Source organism: Eimeria tenella, genomic scaffold (genome assembly GCF_000499545.2).
Source record: "Eimeria tenella Houghton genomic scaffold, Eth_scaff324, whole genome shotgun sequence".
Taxonomy (NCBI): Eukaryota; Apicomplexa; class Conoidasida; order Eucoccidiorida; family Eimeriidae; genus Eimeria; species Eimeria tenella.
Genome location: NW_013544325.1, coordinates 1 through 10,583, shown reverse-complemented (window position 1 = coordinate 10,583; position 10,583 = coordinate 1). Strand labels below are relative to the sequence as shown.

The following is a 10,583-nucleotide window of genomic DNA, read 5'->3' as shown; positions in this document are numbered from 1 at the left end:
AGGCGCTGTGTCTCTGCCGGGGGTGTTGGTGGTAGAGGAGGGTGCAGAAAAGGTGCCGGCAGCAGCAGCAGCTGCTGCAGCTGCAGCAGCAGCAGCAGCAGCAGCGTCCTCAGCAGCAACAGCAGCAGCAAGCGTTGCTGCTGCTGCTGCACTGGGAGCCCTCAAACTGCCCTGCTGCGCTGTAGCAGCAGCAGCAACACTTCCGTCAAGCAGCTTAGCCGCATCAAAGGGCGCAACTTCACGAATTACTCCAGCCTGAAGCAAACCCTAAACCCTAAACCCTAAACCCTAAACCCTATACCCTAAACCCTAAACCCTTGGGTCTTGAAATGTGCTTTCTTCAGCCTAAGCCTCACGTCTGCCCCAGCTACGCACTCCGCGACTCTTGGAAGGCGCTAGGTAAACCCTAAACCCTAAACCCTAAACCCTAAACCCTAATTTGGGCTTGCCTGGGTGAGATCTGGAAGGAAGTTTTGCTGCGGGCCTAAGAGTGCAGCAGTGCATTTGCAGCATTTATGAGATTTTGATTTTTGTTTAATTTTTTTCTTTTTCTTTTTGCTTCTGGTTTTGATGCCATCTAGCTGCAGCAGCAGCTGCTGCAGCTGCTGCTGCAGCGCGACGTCCGCTGCTGCTGCTGCTGCTGCTGCAACGGGCGGCAGCAGCTTCGCCCGCAGCGCGGCGCAAAGCCGCTCCCTATTGCTGCTGATGCTGCTGCTGCTGCTGAACGATTGTGCTGCTGCTGCTGCTGCTGCTGCTGTTGCCGCCGCTAGATCTGCCGCTGCAGCAGCAGCAGCAGCAGTCCCATCAGCAGCAGAGCCCCCGCTGGCAGCAACTTTTCTTGCTGCTGCTGCTGCTGCCTTTGCGGTAGCCATTAAGGCGTTGTCTGCAGACTCCATGCTGCTGCCTTCACCTGCTGCTGCTTCTGCTGCTGCTGCTGCTGCTGCTGCTGCTGCTGCTGAAGCACCTCCAAGCGGGTCCTCAGCAGCAACTGCCTGCAGCGGCAGTATCAGGCGCCGCAGCTCATCTCCAAATTCTTCGTTGCTGCTGCTGCTGCTGTTGCTGCTGCTGTCGCTCCTGCTGCTGCCTTGCTTCTCCAGCTTGCTGCCGCTGCGGCCCTTCTTGCTGTTGTTCTCAGCTTCCCGTTTTGCTGCAGCAGGAGCAGCCGCAGCAATAGCAGCAGCAGCACCATCAGCAGCAGCAGCAATGGCTGCAGTTGCAGCAACAGCAGTAGCAGCGGCAGTGTTAGTAGCAGCAGCAACAGCAGCAATAAATGCTGCAACAGCAGCAAAATAAGGCAGCATCCAGGAGAAACGCAGCAGTATCAGCAGCAGCAGCAGCACCAGCAGCAGCATAAGCGTCAAAGCGAATATGCTCGTCCACGAAACCGCCAGGCCCCAAACCGTAAACCCTAAACCCTAAACCCTAAACCCTAACCTTTGGCCTTTTCTTTTTGCTTTTGCTTGCCCGGGAGCTCCAGCTTCAACTGCCTTCCAGCAGGGACCTCAGGAAGCCCTGCTCACCCTCAAACCCTAAACCCTAAATCCTAAACCCTAAACCCTAAACCCTAAACCCTAGCCCTTATCCCTGACGGGTTGGCCCTCATATGGAGGGGTATCGCCGACGCTTTCTCAGACCCTAGCCCTAACACCTCCCCATTCACGGTTTAGGGTTTAGGGTTTAGAGTTTAGGGTTTAGGGTTTAGGGTTTAGGGTTTAGGGTTTAGGGTTTAGGGTTTAGGGTTTACCGCTGAAGTCTCTGTCTCTGAAGTCTAGGGTTTGAGGAAGAGCCCCCACTTGCCGCCTGAAGTTCAGCATCCACTCTATGCCTTCGTCTATTAGCAGTTCCTGCAGCAGCACGAGGGTTTACTCTTTAGGGTTTAGGGTTTAGGGTTTAGGGTTTAGGGTTTAGGGTTTGGGGTTGAGGCTTAGGGGTCAGGGTTTAGGGTTGGGCGTTCAGGCTAGGGTTTAGGGTTTACGGTTTAGGGTTTTGGCGTGTAGGGCCTGAGGGTGTACAAATTCGGGTTTAGGGTTTCGGTGGTTTAGGATTTGAGGTTTGTGGTCTAGGGTCTAGGGTCTGGGGTTTAGGGTTTAGGGTTTAGGGTCTAGGGTTTAGGGTTTAGAGTTTACGGTGAGCTTCTCCTTGTAGGGCCCGTGGAGCTCTTCATAGACTTCTTCCTTTAGCTGCTGGTACTCAGCATCTGCTGCTGCTTGCTGCTGCTGCAGCTGCTGCTTCTGCTGCTGGACTTGCTGCTGCAGCAGCAGCAGCTGCTCCTGCTCCTCCGGGCTGTTGTCGCTGTCTAGGCCCAGCTGCTGCAGCAGCTGCTGCTGCTGCAGGTGCTGCTGCTGCCGCGCTGCTGCGCCTCTCCAAAAGGCAGCAATCTTTGTTGCTGCTGCTTCTAGCTTTGAAGTCTCTTCTGCTCAGCCACAAGTGCCTCTAGGCGTTAGGGTTTAGGGTTTAGGGTTTAGGGTCTAGGGTCTAGGGTTTAGGGTTTAGGGTTTGGGGTATAGGGTTCCAGCACTATTACTATCAGTTTACGGAGTGCTGCTGCTGCAGGTGGTGCCGCTGCAGCTGCTGCAGCAGCAGCTGCTACTGCTGCAGCAGCTGCTGCTACTGCTGCAGCAGCTGCTGCTGCTGCTTTCAACTGCAGGTAGCTAGCTTCAGCGTGTTAGCTAGCTACCGGCTAGCTAGCTACTAGCTAGCAGCTAGTTAGCGTGCTTAAGCTAGCTAGCCAGCTATCCATCTAGCTAGCTGGCTAGCTAGCTAGCCAGCCAGCCAGATACTTAGCTAGCTAGCCATCTACTACTAGTTAGTTAGTTAGATGGTTAGTCATCTATCTAGCTAGCTAGCTAGCTAGTTAAATGTCTAGCTAGCTAGCTAGCTATCTAGGGGGCTTTTTGGTACCTGGTGAGTATTCAAATGTTTCTGGAGCTGCTTCTTGTTCTGGGGCTTCACCAGAGTCAGCAGCAGCAGCAGCAGGAGCCGCTGCTGCTGCAGCCCCTGCTGCAGTGGTTGCTGCTGCTCCTGTTTCGCTTGTTGCTGCTGCTGCACTTGCTGCTGCAGCCGCTGCCGAACCATTTCCAGTGCTCGGAGGGCCAGGCGCTGCCTCTTGCTGCTGCTGTTGCTGCTGCTCCTGCTGCTTGGCTGCTACTTGCTGCAGGGCAGCAGAAGGTAAAGGATCTGGGGTTGCAGGATGGGACTCTGCAGCAGCAGCAGCAGCCGCAGCAGCAAGGCTTGATGCTAACCTTCTCAGTATGGTAGAAGGAGCGGCGTTTAGCAGCAGCAGCAGCAGCAGCAGCAGAAGTAGCGGCGGCCGAATTCGCCCCGGCTAAAGCTCCGTCAGGAGCACTGTTAGGAGCAGCAGCGAGACTAGCAGCAGCAGCAGCAGCAGCCGGATTAGCAGCAGCAGCAGCAGCAGCAGTGAGGCCAGCAGCAGGAGCAGCAGCAGGTCTGCTAGTGCACACATTTATGTGCCCCATACCGCGCTCTAAGTTGCTATGCTGCAGCGCCTCGCTGCTGCTGCTGCTGCTGCTTTGGAGCTTGAAAGGCAGCATAAGAGCAGCAGCAGCAGCACCTTGCGGCAAGAACTGCACACCGTTGTTAGCAGCAACTAGCTGCTTGCGGAGAAGCAGCGCTCTTTGCTGCAGCAGCAGCAGCAGCTCAGAAATGCATTCTCTAAAGAAAGGACACACAGCGGCAGCATGAAGTTGTCCTAGAGAGCCTGCTGCTTGGCAGAGCTGTACGTACACCCCAATTTGCTGCTGGTACTGTTGCTGCGCAGCAGCAGCAGCAGCAGCGGCGGCTTTCTCTGCAGCAGCAGCCGCCGCAGCAGCGGACTGTCTCCCTTGGGTGGGCGGGGACCATTTCTTCTTGGCAACAGCAGCAGCAGCAGCAGCTGCTGCTGCTGCTTCTGCTGCTGCTTTCGCCTTCTCTCGCTCCTCGTGCTGCTGCAGCCGCTCCAGCTGCGTCAGCGCCCGCTGCAGCAGCGAGAAGCTGCTGTGGGGCAGCGCCATCTACAGGCACATCTCAGGTGCCCATACAGCAGCAGCAGCAGCAGCAACGGCAGCAGCAGCAGCACCAGCGAGGCTGCAGCAGCAGCAGCAGCAGCAGCAGTGCTTGTGAGCGTCTCGGAATCGGGTTCTGGGTAGCGGCGAGAATTACTTTTTATATTTAAAATAATTCAAATAAATAAATTAATAAATTAAATTATTTTATTAGTTAAAAATGATCGAAAGTAAAACTTCAACGCAGCAAATACTCGGGAGCCCCGGTGAGCCCCGGAAGCCGCGGCTGCTCGCTCTCAGTTCGTGGAATTTAGCGCTGAATTGAATGAAATGATTCATTTAAATTGAAATTAAACATTTATTTTGCAAATAAAAATAAAATTTGCGTTGAAATTAAACAAAAAGAGGAAAAAACGCAAATGAAGCTCGGGGGCCCCGCCAGAGTCTCGGGTGTACAGACAGCTCCGTTGTGCTTGGGGCTTCAGCACCACCAAAGTGAATTTCTTTCATTCATTTATTAAATAAATTCATTTGAATGTTTAATTGTTTAATTTAATTCATTTAATTAATTCATTTCATCAAGTTAAAGTCCATTTTGAAGATGATGCAATTCGGTGCCGCTGCGGCGTACGTACACCTCAACTGCGCCTTTTCGCAGATTTACTTCAAATGCCAAAATGCCATTTTTATTTTTTATTTCTTTTGCACGTTTTGTTTATAAAACAATTTAGACGTTTCGGCACTTAAATAAAAATGCGTACTTCTTGTCTATCTACAAAATGCATGCAAAAACCCCGCAAATATATCTCTATGTTATTATTTATATTATAACTATCAATATTAATATTATATATATTGTTTGTATATATATTATTATTGTACATATTATGACTATACGTATTATTATTATATATATTGTTATTATATATATTATTATTTTGTATATTACTATTATATATTATTATTATTATTAATATATTTCTACTATATATTATTATATTTATTATATTTTACATTATTATATATTTTTTGTTATAAATAAACATGCTATAGACATATAAATAATATGCATTTTGTGGAAGAGTATTATTTAAACTGTTTTACGCTCTTTCCAAAATAACGTTATTACATACATTTTTACATTATATTTTATATTATTTATATAATATATATATCTATTTATCTTAAAATATCTTATTATGATTGCTTATACATTAGATAATATCATTCCAATATTAATATTCATATTAATGAACTTTCCGGTTTGAATTGAATCTATTTGGTTTAAAGGGCGCATTTAGAATAAATAGAAAGAAAAGAAATAGACTCTTACTTTTGTCAAAGTCCAAAAGGAAGAAAATGAATTTTATTTGTTTCTGGTTGCGTAGACACTTGAAGCGAGACGTTCAGGTGTACGTACACCTGGAAAGTGGCATTTTTTCCTTCTTCCAGGTGTACGTACACCTGGAAAGTGGCATTTTTTCCTTCTTCCAGGTGTACGTACACCTGGAAAGTGGCATTTTTTCCTTCTTCCTTTTGGGTCATTTGAAAGGCAAAAAGATCTTTTTAACTCTCTCAATTTGATTTAAAACTCCAGAATGCCCTTTAATGTATTTAAACTGGTTTATTTGTTTTATTTTTCTCTTTAAAACTCCCAAAATGCCTTTCCCCAAAACACAGACAGCCCCGGCACACTCCAAACTGCTGCACTTTGCAACGCGTTTGATGCATGCAGAACTATTTATAATTAAAAAATGAATTTAATTCAATCAGTTATAATTTATTGATGCAATTTAATGCATTCTATTCTTCATTTTATTCTTTTATTTTATCTTATTTTATTATCTTTTATTCTACTGTACTGAGGTGTACAGACACCTCGCGCTCGCCAGGACTTCACTCAGAAAGAAATAAAAACAAAAATAAAAACAAAAATAAAAACAAAAATAAACGCAAAAGCAAAAACAAATAATAAAAATGAATAATAATAAAACTAAGAGAAAACGATCTGGAAAAGTAAAAAATAATAGAGAGAAAAGACACAAATGCCTATTTGCTGCTAGACTGGTAGCGCATGCAGCAGAACGTCATTGCGAAGAACTAAAAATAAAGTAAATAATCAAAACAAAGTGAAATAAATAGTTAAAAACATCAAAAATGAAACAATCGTCCAAGATGTCTTGATAGATACAGCTGCAGCAGCAGCTCAAGTGCTGCAGCAGCAGCAGCTCGAGCGCTGCAGCAGCAGCAACTCAGTTGTCTTGCTGCGGTTCAGCTGTCTTTGCCGCTGATCTCGCTGCTGCAGCAGCAGCAGAAGAATCTCAAATGTCTCTGCTGCTGCCCCAGCAGCAGCTGACGTGTTCCTGCTGCTGCTGCTGCAGTTCAAGCGTCCCTGCTGCTGCAGCTGCAGCAGCTCAAGTGTATGCCTGCTGCTGCAGCAGCAGCAGCTCAAGTGTGTGCCTGCTGCTGCAGCAACAGCAGCTCAAGTGTGTGCCTGCTGCAGCAGCAACAGCAGCTCAGGTGTGTGCCTGCTGCAGCAGCAGCAGCAGCTCAAGTGTGTGCCTGCTGCTGCAGCAGCAGCCGCCGAGGTGCATGTCCGTGCTGCTGCTCGGTCCACGCCTCAAAAGTCGCTGCTGCTGCTGCACCAGCCGCAGCAAACCCGCCCCCGCTGCAGCAGCAGCAGCAGCAGCAGCAGCAGCAGCTCAGAGGCTGAGCAGCTCGCGCCACAAACTCCACTGCCTCGAGTGTCTGAACGCAGAGCCCCTGCGAGCAACAACTTCGAGAACAGCAGCAAAAAGGTCTGCAGTGGTTTTGAACTTTTCTTTGATTTGATCTAAAGTTTGCTGCATTCCCGACAAACTTTTGTCTCCAAAAGCCATGTACTGCAAAGGCCTTGCTGCTGCACTTGCTGCTATCCACTGCAGCACAGTCTTCAGCTGGTTGTCCCCCCCGAATATCACGCAGCCCCTGCGCCGAACCATAAACCCTAAACCCTAAACCCTAAACCCTAAACCCTAAACCCTCACACTAGCAGCCCCAGCCCGCTGCGCCGTTGGCGCCTCCCTGCCTCAGTGGCGCCCCTTGCTGCTGCTCTGCTGCTGCTGCTGCTGCTGCTGCTGCGCTGCTGCTGCAGCTGGCGAGGGTTTAGGGTTTAGGGTTTACCACTTTCCGGTGGCGACGGGCGCCTTGGGTTCTCCGAGGAGGGCCTCGAAGGGGTCTCCCTGAAACCCTAAAAGGGCCTTTAGGACTTCTCTTTTCATTTTGTTTTCCTGATACTGCGAATTAGGGTTTCGAACTATCAAAGCATCTATTGCTGCTACTGTTGCTGCTCGCCGCCCCAAACCATCCAAAGGACACAAACCATGCAAACTCCAGTGGCACCCCTCAGGCACTTCTGCTGCTCGCAGCTCAAACGTCCTCTCGTACCCTGCAGCAGCAGCAGCAGCAGCAGCAGCAGCAGCAGCAGCAGCAGCAGCAGCGGCGGGAGATGTGGGGTGGTTGTAGCGGAGGAAGCGGCAGGAGCAGCAGCAGCGGCGGGGTAGTAGTAGGAGTAGTAGCAGCAGCAGCAGCAGCAGCAGCAGCAGGAACACGAACAGCAGCAGCAGCAGCAGCAGGAAGGGTTTAGGGTTTAGGGGAAAAGAGAATTGAATAAAGCAAACAAAATAAAGCAAATAAACAAAACTATCAAAATAAATAAAATAATAAAACAAATAAGTAAAATAGATGAAATAAATAAAATGAAATAAACAAGTAAATAAAAATGAAGTAGGTGAACAAACAACCAACCAAATAAAGCTAAATAAATAAAATAATTCAATGAATAAAACAAATAAAATAAACGAATAAAATAAAAAACATAAAAAATAAATAAATAATAATAAATAATAAATGTTTACCTCTGTAGAGAGTAAAGGACTCTGCGCCTTTAACAACAACAGCTTCGTCAGCTTTTAAAGCTTGTGTAAAAAGCATTACAACAATTAATTCGGGTTTTAAAGTGAAAATCAATTCTTCCTGAGCTAAATGATCTGCATGCATTGTCAATCCTCCAAGAAACCTGTCCGCAAAGTCCACCTGCAGCAGCAGCAGCAGCAGCAGCAGCAGCAGCACCAGCGGTGGGGGGAGGCCGGTTTGCAGCAAAAACGAAGTTTCCAGACCGGAAATACGAGAAGCAACAGCAGCAGCAGCAGCACGACGACAGCAGCAGCAAGAGATCAGCAGCAGCAGCAACAGAGCAGCAGCAGCAGCACGTTAACACAAGCTGCTTCTCCCTCAGAAAAGAACTAAAAGTAAAAGCTGCAATGCATGCAGCTGCCTATACACCCGAACTAGCTGCCTATACACCTGACCTAGCTGCCTATACACCCGAAAAGGTACCTATACACTTGAAACACCTGCCTATACACCCGAACAAGGTGCCTATACACCTGAAAAGATGCCTGTACACGTGAGAGTGGCTGTACACCCAGAACACCTGCCTATACACCTGAAAGGTGCCTATACACCCGGAGGACCTGCCTGTACACCTGAAGCACCTGCCTATACGCCCGGAGCACCTGCCTATACACCTGAAGGACCTGCCTATACACCTCAAGCACCTGCCTATACACCTGAAAAGGTGCCTATACACCTGAAGGACCTGCCTATACACCTGAAGCATCTGCCTACACCTGAGAGGTGGCTGTACACCCGGAGCTGCGCGCACCTGGACGGCGCCGTCGGCCTTGGTGATGTCGCCATTTAAATGAACTTGAATTGGAAGTAAAGGAAGTTTGTCTTGGAGAACATTTTCGAGTTTTATTTCGGGACGAACAACTTCGAATCCTTCGGGAGAAGTGAAGACAGTTTCTTCCGGAACTTGGAAGTAAAAACTGACAACTTCGTCTGCAGCAGCCACGTGTCTTTTCGTCCCCAGAAAGGTCACTTCTGTGCACCTGCAGCCGCTGCTGCTGCTGCTGCTGCTGCTGCTGCTGCAGCGCAGCGGCCCCACGTCGCCCCGCTGCAGCATCTGCTGCCAGCAACTCCCCACAGTTTGGTGCATCTGCTGGAAGTACTGCAGCAAAGACTGGTACTTGGGGGGCCTTTCGAAGAAGCCTCTGTAGTGCATGTCGGGGGCGTTCATCTGCAGCGGCTGCTGCTGCTGCTGCTGCTGCTGCAGCTGCTGCTGCAGCAGCAGCCGCTGCCGCGGGTATACTATGCCGAAGAATAAAGCAGCAAGTAAAGCCAAGACTTCTATTCGCCGCAAATGCACTGCCGGGTTGTCCCGCCCCAAATGACGAATGCCCTGCAGGCCCACAACGCATGCGTGGCTAGCTAGCTAGCTAGCTAGCTAGCTGGCTAGCTGGCTAGCTGGCTAGCTAGCTGGGCAGTCAGCTACATGAGAAGAAACTGCCAACTGGATGCTCAGGTGGGAGCTCCGCTAGCTAGCTGGATAGCTAGCCAAGCACTGGCTAGCTAGCTAGCTAGCTAGCTAGCTAGCTAGCTAGCTAGCTAGCTAGCTAGCCAACTAACTACCGCGCTAGGCAGCTCCTAAACCAGCTGGCTCCCTGGCTAGCTAGCTCCCTATCCACCTAGCCACCTGGCTAGCCAGCCAGTTATCCAGGCAGCTAGCTAGCTAGCGAGCCACCTAGCTAGCCAGCTAGCCAGCCAGCTAGGCAGCTGGCCACGTAGCCACCTAGCTAGCTAGCTGGCCACCTTACTAGCCACTAGCTAGCCAGCTAGCCAGCCAGCTAGCTAGCCAGCCTCTAGCTAGCTAGCCAGCTAGCCAGCTAGCTAGCTAGCTAGCTAGCTAGCTGGCTAGCCACTCACACTGGGGAAGAAGTCTGGGAGTCTGCGGGCGAGGGAAGCCAAAAAGGGCAAAAGAGATTTCGACAGATTTTTGTGGGTGGCCAAGTGGTGGGTGAGGGGGCCTATGCGCAGGGGCTTGTCCACGCGCCAGTTTCCTGAAAACAAATAAATAAATAAATAAATAAATAAATAAATAGTTTAATTAATTTAATTAATTAATTTAAATTGATTGGCTGGTTGGCTTCGGCTCCAGCTCTTTAACTGGCGCGAGCAGCGCCGAGAACCGCCGAAATTGGAGCGGTGGAAGCAGCAGCGCTGCTGCTGCTGCTGCTGCTGCTGCTGCTGCTGCTGCTGCTTGGGGGGGCAGCAGCTGGAGTTGGAAGTACCAGCAGCAGTTAAGATGGAAGTGAAGAGCTGTTTGTACTCCCCAGCTGTCTTGGGAACTTTTCCTGCTTCCACTTCCGCCAAGATTTGCTGCACTTGCTGCCAGCCTTGGGGGTTTTGCGGCAGCAGAATGGCCCGGAGGCCCTGCTGCTGCTGCGCTGCTGCTGCTGCTGCTGCTGCTGCTGCTGCTGCTGCGGATGTCCCCGCGACGGCGCCGTCGTCGTCGCCCGGGGGCGCTGCAGCGGCGAAGCCGGGGGGCGAGACGAAAAGCAGCAGCAGCAGCGCTGCAGCAACTGCAGCAGCAGCAGCAGCAGACCGCCTGCGGCCTTGCCCCATTCTCTCAAGAACTTCGACAATAAATTCAAAAATGTTATTTAGCAGCAGCAAAAATAAACAAACACGAAAAAAATC

The 10,583-nt window shown here is 49.7% G+C and overlaps 2 protein-coding genes across 2 annotated transcripts; both read right to left on the bottom strand.

The window, feature by feature from the left end:
* Positions 1-434: 434 nt before the first annotated feature.
* Positions 435-4,010, bottom strand: ETH_00008160 (uncharacterized protein; the record flags this gene model as incomplete). The annotated part of the gene is made up of 5 exons (XM_013379464.1): positions 435-1,207; positions 1,745-1,844; positions 2,127-2,413; positions 2,902-3,196; positions 3,243-4,010. The coding sequence occupies 5 exons, from the start codon at positions 4,008-4,010 to the stop codon at positions 435-437; spliced, it is 2,223 nt and encodes a 740-aa protein (XP_013234918.1).
* Positions 4,011-6,703: 2,693 nt separating this feature from the next.
* Positions 6,704-10,508, bottom strand: ETH_00008155 (non-transmembrane antigen, putative; the record flags this gene model as incomplete). The annotated part of the gene is made up of 6 exons (XM_013379463.1): positions 6,704-6,968; positions 7,164-7,428; positions 7,898-8,075; positions 8,707-9,285; positions 9,810-9,943; positions 10,175-10,508. 6 exons carry the CDS (start codon positions 10,506-10,508, stop codon positions 6,704-6,706), a joined length of 1,755 nt encoding a protein of 584 aa, XP_013234917.1.
* Positions 10,509-10,583: the final 75 nt, after the last annotated feature.